At 44.5% G+C, this 14,468-nt stretch overlaps 1 protein-coding gene and 1 long non-coding RNA gene across 5 annotated transcripts in view; both read right to left on the reverse strand.

The window, feature by feature from the left end:
* Positions 1 to 14,468, reverse strand: part of LOC147420700 (carboxypeptidase) — a 108,880-nt gene that overhangs the window by 16,508 nt on the left and 77,904 nt on the right. For both annotated transcript variants that reach the window (XM_086504938.1, XM_086504939.1), the window contains exon 2: positions 11,050 to 11,178. In XM_086504938.1, coding sequence (XP_086361064.1) covers positions 11,050 to 11,178 — 129 coding nt within the window. The remainder of the gene's footprint in view (positions 1 to 11,049; positions 11,179 to 14,468) is intronic.
* Positions 11,189 to 13,574, reverse strand: LOC147420701 (uncharacterized). 3 transcript variants are annotated; one of them, XR_015187019.1, is made up of 4 exons: positions 12,895 to 13,574; positions 12,531 to 12,823; positions 12,370 to 12,463; positions 11,189 to 12,034 (listed from the first exon to the last, which is right to left on the reverse strand). It is a non-coding gene; the product is annotated as an uncharacterized LOC147420701 (long non-coding RNA). The 3 variants fall into 3 exon arrangements; XR_015187018.1 differs by having other exon boundaries at positions 12,531 to 12,639; positions 12,731 to 13,574; XR_015187017.1 differs by having other exon boundaries at positions 12,531 to 13,574.

The raw sequence follows: 14,468 nt of genomic DNA on the forward strand, positions 1-14,468 counted from the left end.
GTCTCATATCTCCCATTGGTTTAGGCTATTTTGAATGACTCGGCTAAAATCTGCAAATCTTGTATCTGCCAAATTCTGACTCTATGTCGATGACGACGATGCGACAACGACATGTGATCATCAGATTACCATCAGAACCCATCAAGAGCATTTTTACAGTACACAAACCTATTTTCCTTATTTTAGCCATTTTTCACTTATTATTAATAAGTGACTTTGTTGGGAAACTAGGTAGGGCAATTTGACCAAGCAGGTATATAAGAAAAGCTAGCACTAGTGTTTTTTGGCAGAAGAGACAGCAGACCACATCTGAAGTGCACCTTCTCAGCAAGACCGACAAGAGGACATAGCGTTTTCAACCACCAAAGACCAGCCAGCGTTTTTCATCAACTGCAAATCAGCCTAGCGTTTTTGGAGTTGTAGATCAGCCCTAGCGTTTGCAGTTCCTTGACGACAGATCGCAGATTTGCATCAGCGTTTTCAGTTTTCAGCAGTTAGCCTCCACACCGCAGCCCCCAAACCTCGCAGATCTCACCTTCCCGCGGCAGATCCTCGCCGCACGGTCTGATCAGCCAACATTCGCAGATTCAGCCCGCTATTCGCAGATTTCAGCATCTGCGTTTTCAGCGCGTCGTCATCGCATCGTCATCATCTCCGTCGTCACCGATATAGAGTCAGAATTCAGCAGATACAAGATTTGCAGATTTCACCCATTAGCGTTTTCAGTTTTTAGCCCGTCTCGTCGCCGCCCTCATGGTCGGCAAGTCCATTGCATTGTCAAAATTTGTGCAATCAATAGTAGACCGCTCTGATACCAATGTAAGGTGCAGCAGAAGTGAATGTTGAACTTTGCTCAAGATGAGTGAACTATGCTCAAGGGTTCCTTTTATTTACAGAAGGGAGAGCCTTCCGTTCCTTTAGTGAGAGAGTGCAAATGATCACAAACAAAGTGGTAACATTGTGAATGAAGGTGCTGAGATTGAGAGATAGAGAGTGGGGCCTTCAGAGGAGGGTTTGACAACATTCTGGTGCCGTATTCTTCTCTCTCTATCTCTCAGTCTCAGAACCTTCGTTCATAGTGTTACCACTTTGTTTGTGATCATCTGCATGCACTCTCTCACTAAAGAAACGGAAGGCTCTCCCTTCCACAAATAAAAGGAACCCCTTAGCACAGTTCGGAGCACTCATCTTTAGCAAAGTTCAATATTCACTTCCGCTGCACCTTACATTAACAACGACCTTCCTTAGCATAAATGACTTGTTCTTCTGCCGTTATGTATCCTCCTATAATTTCTTTTGCGGCTTTTTCATCAGGGGTGAGCATAGGTTTAGCAGGTGTTTTAGCTTTACCCTTAGATTCATTGTTAGAGTTCTTTTCCGAAGAATTAGAGGAAGATTGGCTAGAAGAGTTATCCTTCTTACCGTTCTTATCATTCTGAGGGTTCTAAGAAGTTTGAGTGGTACTTGGAGAAGTCTTGTTTTCCTTAGGCTTTCCCTTATTGTGCTTCATCTCTTGTGCGAGAGCAATCGCTACCGCCTTGTTGAGATCGATTGGATCAAGGACCTCGACATCAAACTTGATATAATCGTCCAATCCATAAAGAAATGCCTCCTTGCGCTCAGCATCCGATTTGCGTAATTGGGTGCCGAGCTGCAAAACACTATTAGAGAAAGACATAATGGGCATACCATTTTTCTTGAGACCGCGCCTATCGTCCTTCAATCGTGCTAGGTACTGGGGTGACATAAACCGCGCCTTGAGCTTGTCTTGGAAGTCTTCCCAATTGAAGGAAAGGTGCGTGGCCATTGTGCCTCTTGCCATGCGTGGTATCAATTAATGGCATCGCTGGCAAGGTACATGGCTGCCGTTAAAACCTTGCTATTTCCTGTCTTCTTAGTTGTTGCAAAGTAAGCATTAGATTGACGCAACCAAGAATGAATACTAGTAGTATCCATCTTACCGTCATACTTACTGAACATCAACTTCTCGGTGACGGGGTTGTTGGAGTCCGAATCTCGGCTTGCGACACTTGATGAACCACCAACATCTTTGGCCGGCTCGGTTTTTAAGGTGAGTACTTGTAGGACCAAGCTTGCATGCGTTGGTCTCTCTGCGCAACTCCAAGGCCGCTTGTCTGTCTTCGGCCGCTACTCGTTGGGCTTCGCGTGCTTGCTCATGTTTGAGCTCAATAGCTTCCTTTCTTTCTTCGGCCGCCAAGCACGCTTGCTCACGCTCACGCTCCAAGGCTACCCTTTTCTCTTAGACCGCAAAGCGCGCTTGCTCACGCTCATGCTCCAAGTTTGCCTTTCTTTCAGTTTTTCTTTCTTTGCGCTCGCGATCCAATTCTGCACATGATTCAACCACTCAAGGAAGTGAATGTTGAACTTTGCTCAAAATGAGTGCTCCGAACTATGCTCAAGGGTACCTTTTATGTACAGAAGGGAGAGCCTTCCGTTCCTTTAGTGAGAGAGTGCAAATGATCACAAAAAAAGTGGTAACACTGTGAATGAAGGTGCTGAGACTACGAGATAGAGAGAGAAGAATACGACACCACAATGTTGTCAAACCCTCCTTCGAAGGCCCCACTCTCTATGGCGAGAGCGGTCTATATTGATTGCACAAATCTCTACAATGCAATGGACTTGCGGACGATGAGGACGGTGACGGGACAGGCTGAAAACTGGAAACGGTAATGGCTGAAATTTGCAAATCTTGTATCTGTTGAATTCCGACTCTATGTCGGTGACGACGACGATGATGACAATGCAACGACCACGCACTGAAAACGCAGATGCTGAAATCTGCGAATAGCAAGCTGAATCTGCAAACGCTGGCTGATCTGACCGTGCGGCGAGGATCTGCTGGGAGAAGGTGAGATCAGCGAGGCTTGGGGGCTATGGTGCGGAGGCTAATTGCTGAAAACTGAAAATGCTCATGCAAATCTGGGATCTATCGTCAAGGAACTGCTAACGCTAGGACTGATCTGCAACTCCAAAAACACTAGGCTGATTTGCTCATCTGCTGCAAAAACGCTACGGGATCTGCTGCTAGCAGACTGATCTGCAACTCCAGAAATGCTCGGCTAATTTGCAGTTGATGAAAAACGCTATGTCCTCTTGCCGGTCTTGCTGAGAAGGTGCACTTCAGATGTGGTCTGCTGCCTTTTCTGCCAGAAAACACTAGCGCTAGCTTTTCTTACATACCTGCTTGGTCAAATTGCCCTACCCAGTTTCCCAACAAAGTCACTTATTGATAATAAGTGAAAAATGGCTAAAATAGGGAAAATAGGTTTGTGCACTGTAAAAATGCTCCTGATGAATCTGATGGTAATTTGATGATCATGCTGTGTGCAACCAGAGGATATGCATCTACTCTAAGTGCCTGGACATGCATGGTCTACGAACAGACTCACAAAAGTGCCAGAACACTTCCTAAGCTAATTGAACCCTTGTCATGAAGTAGCTTGTTCACGTAGACATAGGGTTAGATGTGCATGTGACAAGAGATTAGATACTAGATAGAGAAAAGTAGATAGATTCTAGAGAGATCAAGCCTTGGGAGCTTGATGCTCGAGCCTTGAGAGAGTCGAGGGTGCTTGAAAGTTGAGAGCTTGCGAGAGTAGAGGGAGGGAGAAAGTGACCCGTGAGGCTTGAGGCTTGAGCACTTTGCATAGGGTAGCTTGAGGATAAAGAGAAGAGGAGGCCTTCTTTTAAAGGACTCCAAAACACCTCCTAAAAGGGTCCCTTTGCCTTGTATAAATGCCCTAAAAGCCTTTCAAAAATGTGGAATTTATATCCGTTGGGCTAATTGTTTCTTTTTTTTTCTAATTTGATTGTTGGCTGTTCCGGAATGGTGTTCTGAACAGCTAGGCCTGTCGTCCACAAGAAAATGCCTTTGCCCATCTGTCCCAGTTGGTCCCCATCCCCCATCCCCTTATGACTACATACGTAGAGGATTCCGCCACACAATTGATGTAGAGCGGCGGTACACCCTGAAAGAAAAGAGAATATAGTAAAAGAGTAGAGAGAGATGGTTCTTCTTCTTCTTCTTCTTCCAAATGAGAAAGAGATTCTTATGGAGATGGTGATGGAGAGCTTACACCACCTCCGTATAATACGTATGTAGAGTTTTACTGCATTCTATGCAACTGTTAGCACCCAAAACTGAGCACTAATGCACAGTTTCTGCCAATCCGGAGTGTGTCCCAAGTAAAACATGGTTTTCCCTCTTCTGCTTGAAATAGACACTGCTTTTTAGGTTTTTTGCTAAAAACATCGCCTGACTTTTGGAAGTAATCTATGGCTAAAACCATCCAATTTTCCTGCAGTACCTCCAGTAAAATGGTACTAATGAGCCGCATGTGAACTAAACCGCATCGTGGTGTCCCCATGACACTTAGTATCGCCCCGATGTATTTACGGTGCCGCTTTTTATAAAAATAATTCCCATCACAATTCCATTTAATCCCGTTTCTCCACTGTATGTCCGTTTTTCACTGATATGGTGATGAAAAATGATAATTATGAGGTTAGACGGTATTCAAAAGCACATTGCTTTTCTAGAACACAGAAAAGCACGAAAAACTAAAAGCACAAAAAGCTATTAAAAAAAAAAGTAAACTTCTCTAAAATTGGACTACGGCTTCACTTAGCAAACCTGAACAAGAAAACAGATCCACTTTTCAACGAAAAGCGGCAAACAGCACAAAAAGCGCGAAAAGCACACATACAAAATTGAACCTTAGAACTCGTAGATTAAGAATCCGGCCCTACTTTTCACAAAAAAGCAAGCAAAATTTTTTTTCCCAAAACTGAATCAAGCGTTCGTCTAACCTGCTAGAACATGAAAATGACCTTGCTTTCCACTTTAAAACCTCCCAACATTGCACAACAAGCATTCTAAACTAAAGATTAAAGTAATGTATAACACTAGAAATCTATTTTTCTAATATATAAAGAGACCCAAAAATCGAGGATCTTATATTGCTTTTGAAAGCAAAAAGTTAGACCACACACAATACAATTATGAACGGGAGATATATGCTATTGTGCATGCTTTATAGACGTAGAAGCACTATTTATATAGTGATAGTGTTTGACCAAAAGAGCATCAAGTGGCTCTCTAATCAAACAGAGCTTAAGGGCCAGATGGGCCAAGCTCCTTCAAGTATTTTACTACGAGCTTAGGTAACGAAAAGTTAAGTTACACTAGCTTCAATATTTATAGATTCCCGATAAGGATAGTCCCGTGGAATGTTCAGGGACTGCTCCTCTTGCTCAAACCATGCGCCGTTGATTCTAGTAATTGACAAGGGAAAGGGAGGTCAACCATGCGCTTCGGATACCTGAGAGTGAGCTCTTGGATGAGCGTTGACGGGGATTGCGGAGTAGATTTTGCAGAGGGTTGTGAGCAATGATAGAGATGCAACTCAAAGGGCAAACCACAAGGATTGGAGAGCCTTTCATGAGGCTACCAATGCATGGTTGACCGAGTTCAAAGAGGGGAAGCGGTGAAAGGGGATAGGGCTTGGCCTCCCTAATGTAGAAGAGATATCTAGACAATGCTTGGATTGAGACTTAGCTCGACCACACCAAGTAGGAGCTCACTTAGCTTAAGGACACAAGGCATGATTTTTCCTCACATTGGCAGGCTTCTTAGTGGATGCAGGTTGGGGACATTCTCTTTGAGGAGTTCTTTAAGATCAGTGAACCTCGTCACTCTCGCACAAGGGGTTCGTCGATTCCAGAGACAGGGATGGCTCATTAGTTCTACAAAGATCTTTTGTCTGCAGAAGAGCCTACAACACGCATGGATAATTGCAAAGCGGAGTTCTAGGCTCATGTGCCATGGCAAGTCATCGATGACATGCGTATAAAGCTTGAGAGACCTCTCTCTGAGCCGCTACAACTGTCCTGGGAGGACTTTGGTTTTTTCTTGAGATACTAGGAGCTCCTAAGGCCAGGTTTATGCAATGGGTTGCAACATGTATTGGACATGGGTGTGATGCCATAGAGCCTGTTTGAGGTATTCAATAGTGGAGGCATATCACGATCCTCAAATCGGGCTAAAAATTTCTTGCGAAGGCTCTAAGTTTTAGGGTCCAGCCTCTCCTTGGGGATCTGATTCATCTAACACTAACATAGACAAGGGTTTGTCAAGAACCAAATATCCTTGTACATCTTCACTTTTTGGGAGGCAACAGCCTTGGCTCATGATTTTGCTACTTGACTTTGAAAAACCTTATGATCGTGTGGATTGGATCCCTCTTGAGGGTACCATGCTAAGGATGGGTTAATCTAAGGCCTGACTCAGAGGCATTGCAGCCTTCTATTCCACTGCTCACTCCCAGGTATTGATTGTGGGGGTAAGAGGGCCAAGACTTGCATTGACAAAATTTATCAAACAAGGTTGCCCGCTTGCCCCTTTTTGTTCTTATTCTTTGCAGAGGCTTTGAGCAGTTATCTCACGGCTCAGTACATTGGACTTTGGGGATTACAAATGCCCCTTTGCAAGTAGGAGTTGTTGGATACAAGTATGTTGATGTCATTGCATTATATTTGGATGGCTAGGAGGCCAATCTGCAAAGACGCCAGCTAGCTCTAGAGAATTTTGAATGGCTTCGGATGCGCTGATCAATTGGCGCAAGACAATTGCATTTTGAATTGGCAAGACACCCACCCCATAGTGGTTCCCTAGTGAGGGATTCACATGGACTCCCCCCATGGGACAGTTGTGTGATACTTGGGTTGCGAGGTTGGACTTAATTTGACAACAGAGCAGCAAATTGCCCCCCTCCTCTTGAGAGTCTGGAGGAAGCTTGTACATTTGGAGTTCAGCTCGCCTATCCTTGGCGGGACACATTGAGGTGGCCAACCAGGTGCTTTTCACGACGATGTGGTGCATTACTTCCTGTTAAATATTTTCGAGTTCCTGCATGGACCACATTCAACCGGTCACTAGGAACTTCTTATGGTCTAGCAAAGAGGGACAGACCGCATGCGCCAAGGTTGCACAGTTTGCATGGTCAATCATCACACTACCAACTGCACAGGGTGGTGGTCTTGGACACATTGACCCAACCTTAGAGAGTAGGGTCCTCCTACCAAAGCTCATTGTTCGGAGACTCCTTCCAACTGCTAACTCTTGGAAGGAGCTATCAGTTGGCGGATCGCTGGCCTTTGTCGAAGTGCCAGCTTGTGTGTCTTGAGTACCTGTCTGCTGTGCAGTTTCAATCCTTTGGGGCTGAGCCTGCGCTGCGGGTCGAGATCTTTTGCAAGGACAAGCCTTTTGCTAAGTGGCCCGTCTGTCTACAAATAATGCACTCGTTTGAGAGTCCCGAATACTCCACCTTTTGGCGTAGCCTAGGTAACAAAACCACCTTCGGGAGAGTGTGAGTGGCTCGTACCAGAATGCGTACTGTAGGAATACCTACCGCCTTGGCAACAAGTGAAGTTGTCGTGCACGGGGTCTCCAAGACTATTCTGACCTTGGAACCAATCCTGGAAAGAAGCGGGAGATAGTCTCTCCTCAAACCGGGGAATCAGATCGAGATGGGCAGATCCCCTTCCTCGACAAGAACATCGGAAGCTGGGTCAAAACATTGGCGCCACTGTTGGAAATGAGCCCTAGCCACTTGCATGGCCAGTGGGCTCATCGAGATGACTTTGGCAGCCATCTTGGGAGTCTTGAACTCGATCTGATAATATCCTCGCCCAAGAAGATGTAACTATGTCAGATTTTGTAAATAATTAATTTATTTACTAGAAAAATAATTATTTAAATAGTTGTGTGCACACCAGAAGTAGTTATAGGACCTTACGTGCGCCTAAACGTGGCCCGGAGCACCTCAGGAGACCCTAGCAGAAAATACCCTGAAGCCCTAGTGATTGAGAAATCGGGCCTTCAAAAGGGGTAGACAGTAGCCTCATATTTCAGGCTCAGAAAATTACGCGCGCCAATGCAAGCACAGGAATGAGATGGGGTCCTTAGAAGAGTGATCCTAAGGCCGGGATCATTTTAATGAGACATTAGGATAAGCTAATTAACTTAAGGTTAATTATTTGTGCCCGGACCAAATGGTCGGACAAGTGCGAACAAGTGATGCAGAAGCAGTGCCAGTATGACATTATACCGAGGAGGATCTAATGTTTTCATAAGTAGCATTCATGTGACCAATTGTGAGTTATTTGCACATTTTAATAACGGCCTAGTGAACTTTTAAAGTCAAAAGTTGAATGGTTTTTAACTTATAAAGCAAGTGTGCCATTTGGCACACTTGCGACCCATGCAAAGTCTCTCTCTCTCTCTCTCTCTCTCTCTCTCTCTCTCTCTCTCTCTCTCCCCCCCTTAGCACCCCCTCTTCATGCAATCTATTTAAGAGCAGCCCCTCCCGCCTTTGGGAGGTTGGCAATGCACCTAACCCCCCTATTGTGAGCGTGCTCCACGCACCAGACCTCTCCATTGAAGCTTGAGGATCAGCCCTTGTGGTGCATGTGGAGTCTTTGAGCTCCCATCACCTAGAACAAGCTTTCTCTTGAACATAGGCTGCCGTGGAAGAAGATTCATTGCGAAAAGTGGAAGGAGACGCTCATTCTCTCATGCCTAGCTGCTGTAAATTCTCTGTTTTCAGCCCCTGATCACCTCTATTAGAGTGAATTTCAGCAAAGTATTCATAGAATCTCATTCTTCTCTACCTACCCTACGTATACACCAAGTTTGGTGCATTTCCATCACAAAAAAGGCCACCGTTTTAGCATCAGAACGTGCACAAGTAACAATTTCAGGTTATGTGCAGAAAATTACAGCAAGCATATGTGTGCGTTTTGCATGTTTTCTCCTTGTGTTTATTGCAAGAATGACTAAGTATGAAGGTTACCAATTAGCGAAAGATAAAGACTCTCTTAAATGAGAGCTTCCGAGAAGGTTTGTGGAAGATAGACTCTCGCTTGCAAGAGCTTCCAAAATCTCACAAAAGAGGGCACAAATCCCCTTAGCAATTAGAGAGTAGTTCTTTCTCTCTCTCAGTCAAAAGCAGCAAAACAACAAGAAAGAATAGAGGACGGGCGTTAGCCCCATTCCTCTGCTTGTAAGATTCTCCCTTAGTAATAAAGACGTTCTCTTTATGGGGGGGGACCAGCCCATCTTCTTGTCCCTAATGATGTGTCCAGTTTTTTCTCTCTCCAATTCTCTTGAGTATGTGAATTGCATTTAAAAGTCAGTTAACGCTTCCGTCTTTTGTGACAGAAGTTGTATGTCGATGATCTTTCCCACCTCTACTAGGAGGCGGTCTTGGAGGAGGTCGCATACCTTGCCTCGGCTGGGTCGATTGCCAAACAAAGGTGGCTTGGAGGCGCTCCATCTCTGCTGCAAGGCTCACTTGCTCCACTGGCCAGAGAAAATCGGATCGTGGGCTAGGTGGGGTCGAGCGAGGGGGCTTCCTGTGAGTCCCTCCAGGGTGTCTGCCACTACGAGGAAGTCGGGATTAGGCGTTTTCCTGCTAGTGTGCATGGCCACCAAATCAGCAAAAAATATAACCGGCCTGTACACAGAAGAAGGCGGTACTAATTCAATTACCTGTTAACTTTACACAGAGCACTGAGAAGAAAAGAGAGCACAGATGCATCCAACGACTAGATCGTCACTGCGTGAATCAAGACCGACACCCTGTAGGCCCCAGAGACTGGCGCCCTTTTCGGTATTTCTTTATTCAAGTGAAAATAGACCATCCAAACACTTACATCAAACACTCACCAAGCTGCTTAAACCTGTCAAGGGCTGAAATCACAGGTTTTCGACCTGATTTCGGTAGCATAATGGCGCCAAAACCCCTGTAGGTCAAAAGTACACCTCTAGGACGGATTCCCAGGCATTTTAGAAACTTTTTAGTGAGCTGTAACAGAATTTCACTGTGCTATCATTCCCTGTTTTGTCACTGCCACGTGCCCAAAGCCCTGTCTAAGTATCGCAAGGCCTTTCCAAGGCTCCCCTTGTGTTTTCTTGCAGTTGAGGTGCGAAACCCTAAACCTGCAGAAAACACAAGGGGAGGTTGGCTTTCTTTCCAAAACACAGCAGGCTTGCAAGTCTCTGGAGTGTGTGTGTTTGCTTGCAGGTCTCTCTCCTACTGCCATGTGTCCAGTTTGCCCCTTTGGTTTAATTTCCTAGTACCCACCAACTTATAAAATTGTAAGTGACTTGTCGAGTGGCCCAAATTCCATTTTGGCGCACACAGGCATCCATACTCATCAGAATCAGTGCTAATTGGCCCGACCAGTCCCTGACTGACCGACCTAGATTCTTGATGTGCATACATCAACCGCACGTTGGACGCACACGGATATAGAAGTACGGATCCTTAAAAGCCTACATATGTGTACCATGTCTAAAACTTTATACACAAACACAAAACCATAGAGACTTTAGAAATTAGAATTTTGAGACTAGCTTGTTGCTCAATTTCCGCACGGTACACCAATCAATCAATGACCATCATGATTCACAACTGGACAAATTTGACTGGCTAAGGCCCAAAGGCAGACAAAGAACAAAAAGTGGAGAGATGGAGCCTTAAAGTAATTAAGTAGCCTCCAAACAAAAAGGAGTCGAGACTGTAGAAGCAAGCTAAAAAACATTCAGGAGTGTAGTCTCCTGAAGCCAAGGCTCCAGCTCAGATTCCGCATGAATAACAACTTTGAAGGAATTGACAAAGCCTATGCAAGGCACTTTCCCTCCCTTGCTAAGTTTATAAAAAAAAAATAAGGCTCCTTTCATGCGGCAAAGATCTTTTATCCATAAATTAAATCTAATTAGCCTTAAGGCAATTTCAAAAGCTTATAGCTTTGAGAATGTCTTTCATATATTTTTTCTTTGATGACAGTTTGCCTTGGGGCATGCCCTCTTAGAATGTGTAAATTTTGAGGGCAAAACACTTAAAAGATTTTGCAGATGTCTTCAATCATTTTAAAAAGAGAGATACAAAATGAAAGCAACATGAGGCACAACAAAATATAAGATATTCCGAGGCAGTATGCACTCTTCAGGTAAGCACTTACCACCAAAGTGGGCAATGTGGAAGACGCATGATTTTGGGTGATTCTCGAGAGGATCGTACTTCTTTTTACATTGGCGACATGTTCTGAACATTTTAGCTTCCTTTTGGGAGCTGCAAGCTTGAGTCCACCCTAAAAATTATTGAAACGATAAAAAGCTATGCATCTCTCTCTCTCTCTCTCTCTCTCTCTCTCTCTCTCTCTCTCTCTGTGTGTGTGTGTGTTGCGCACGCGCATAACAATAGGGAGTTGCATACTCACTTTCTTCTTAGATGGTAAATTAGACGCTATTTTTTGAAATCTGAAATTGCACTTGAGATTTATAAAAATTAGGATAGGAAGATAAGAATGCGAGACAGAGAGAGTACACAGATTGAGAGTTGAAGATGGAGTAACTCCTCTCATAACGGGATCATATTCTATCCAAGTGCCTTAGGATGAGCTCAATCATATCTTCGGATGAGCTTCATGAGGCAAGCAATAAGATATGATTGTTTACTTAGCCTATCTACAATAGCAAATCATGTCATAATTTGGCTTCTTGGTATACCCAAGATGAAGTCCATTGTGATCGGTACTAAGCCTGGAGCCTTTTGCCTGTTATACTTTGACTTTTGGCACACCAAACATGACTCCACAAACTCAGGAGTATCTCTTCGGAGTGCTTGCCAATAGAAGAACCTTTCGATGCACTCTAAGCGCATCGGTATAGGAAAGGGCTGCACAAAGCCTGGAGCCTTTTGCCTATTATACTTTGACTTTTGGCACACCAAACATGACTCCACAAATTCACGAGTATCTCTTCGGAGTGCTTGCCAATAGAAGAACCTTTCGATGAACTCAAGGTTGCTGCCTTTCCACATTGACCTGCATATGGAGGTTGATGGCATTCTTTAAGCACATTACTTCTTCTTGTAGGAGTGTCACAATAGCGGTTTGGCATTAGAAGATAACCATCTTTGATTGGGTGATCAGGATGGGGTAAACCCTGTTGCAAGTTTTCCCAAACCACGATCCATGTCAAATGAATTCTTCATTGTTTCAAACTCTATATAATGCACTACTGTGATAACTGAAACCTCTAGTACTCGTGAGAGTGTATTGGCCACCAAATTATGCTTTTCTTGAGTGTACATCTGAAACTTGAACATTGACAATAAACTTTGCCACCTTACATGCTTTTGACATAGGTGTTTGTGTGTGCTGAAGTATTAAAGACTTTGATTGTCGGTTTTTACTATGAGCTCATTGCCCAATAGATAGTGTTTCCACAACCTTAATGCATGAACTACAGCCAACAACTCTTTCTCATGAATGTTATACCTTCTTTCTACCTCGTTTAGGCACCTGCTTTCGAACGCCAAGGCATGTCCTTGGTTGAGTATTGTACCAATATAATTATTGTATGCATCTGCTTCTGCTACAAAGGGTTTGAGTAGATCCAGAATTATGAGTACAAGACTAGAAGTAGGAGCTATTTTCACCTTAATGAAAGCTACCTCGGTCCATCAATATGTCCTCTTCTTCTTTGTAAGGTCATGTAGAGGAGAAGCAATGTGTGCAAAATGCTTAATAACGCAGCAATACCCTGCTCTGCAATTGTATACCCCAAATAGTTAATTCTATGCATGCAAATGTTAAACAACTAAGATCGTATTAGTCCAAATAAGGGGGTCGAAATCACCCATTAGATTATTTTTAGAGAAGAGTTAGCGGAGTCGGTTGAGAAAACCCACGAACTAGTCCCGGGACCAGCTTTGTCCCAGGTGCGAATGGCCTGGTGTGAACAAGGTTAGACGGTTCTTAAAGAGAATAATGGTTGGGTGGTGAGTTAAACTCATGCCTTACGAGTTTTTTTTTGAAAATATCGAGCAACTACAGGCAGCGCGTAGAAACTTTGGGCGTGATCAAAGTTGAAGGCGGACAGCAGGTACGGAGAGGGAGAACGTAGGGAGCACCAAGGGCTTCTCACACCTCACATCAGAGCTTGCCATACTGCTGGCAGACAGCAAAAACAGAATTTCAGCTTTGAAAACCAGAAATTCAGCACTTAGATAATGGAGATATAAGAAAGAGTAATTAGGAGATAGAGAGATTGGGACATAGAGATGGGATCGAGAGCAATGGAGAGATCGAGTTCCTCCCCTACGTGGTATTGACCCTTGAATAGGCACCCTTTCAGTATTTCTTTTATTTATGTAAATTGTTACAGTACACTGCTCATGAGAGATGGCGCCCTACTTCTGTGAGAGCAAACCCAGAGAGAGAGAGAGAGAGAGAGCGCCATCTGAATGTTGTTAGACTTACACCACTCTGCTGCTTCACAGGTCTAGAGCATACTTGTACGGCTAGTATGTCTACGGGCTGGCCACCCATAGTCTAGGTTGTACCTCGTCCGGCCGCCCACTTTTGTCCGGGCACCCACATATATTTCCATATATCATTTTTTTGTTGGGTCGTGGGGATTTTTATCAAGCCTTGCCCTACCTCCCTTGGGCACCTATTTATGGCGCCAGGGGGGTACCCACTTCCACATCTCATATCTCAGGGATTGATCGTCCCCTCTTCACCATCTCTAGCATTTGTGCTCTTTCTCTCTCTCTCTCTCTCTCTCTCTCTCTCTCTCTCTCTCTTCCGCACACGCGCACTCTCACATGGTATCACAGCTCAAGTCTCACATGGTATCAGCAGCTTAGGCTTTCCATGCATAGTCACAAGGGACGCGTCCCATAAGAAGAGGGGACGCGGGACGGGGCTCAAATGGATTTTTAGTGTAAAAAAGAGAGCGGGATGGCAAGTGGGGATGAGAAGCCCACATATGGGCGTCCCCTGTGACTATGTTTTCATGGCCTAGGACAGCGCATCTCCGCATCAGGTTCTCCTCCCAAGATCATCATACCCAACATTTTCATGCAAATTCTGCTAGCGTTTTGCAAACAACGAGGTGCGCGATGAAATTTGCGTTTTTCGTCGCGGAGGATCTCCCTCCACTTGCGTTTTTGCAAATCAGGTCAGCGCTTTTGCATCAGGCTACTAGCGCTTCACTTCTGGGATCATTTCATCGTCGGAAACCTCCTCTACTCCATCTACGTTTGTCAGCCAGATCTGCGATTTTTAGGTTTTCAGCTCATTTTCAGCGGTTTTATTGGTCACTTTGTATCGTTGACACCTTCCACAAGTTGCTGGGCACCTAGGGTACCAATCAAGCTTTTGTTTGTTCAGCAAACAGAAGTTTTTTGGTGCCAACAAGTGTAGCAAAAGTAGACTGCAAATTGACCTACGTTTTTGCAGCAGGAGGGCAGGGCTCAGCTTTTGAACCCCAGATCTCGCCACCACCCACCCGGCTTTGCATTTGGTGCATTGCCAGCGAGTATCCTCTCTATCTTCATCAGATTTTAGTCATTACCCCTTGATGTTTTCTC

This window comes from Adiantum capillus-veneris, chromosome 28 (genome assembly GCF_014529385.1).
Source record: "Adiantum capillus-veneris isolate H3 chromosome 28, ASM1452938v2, whole genome shotgun sequence".
Taxonomy (NCBI): Eukaryota; Viridiplantae; Streptophyta; class Polypodiopsida; order Polypodiales; family Pteridaceae; genus Adiantum; species Adiantum capillus-veneris.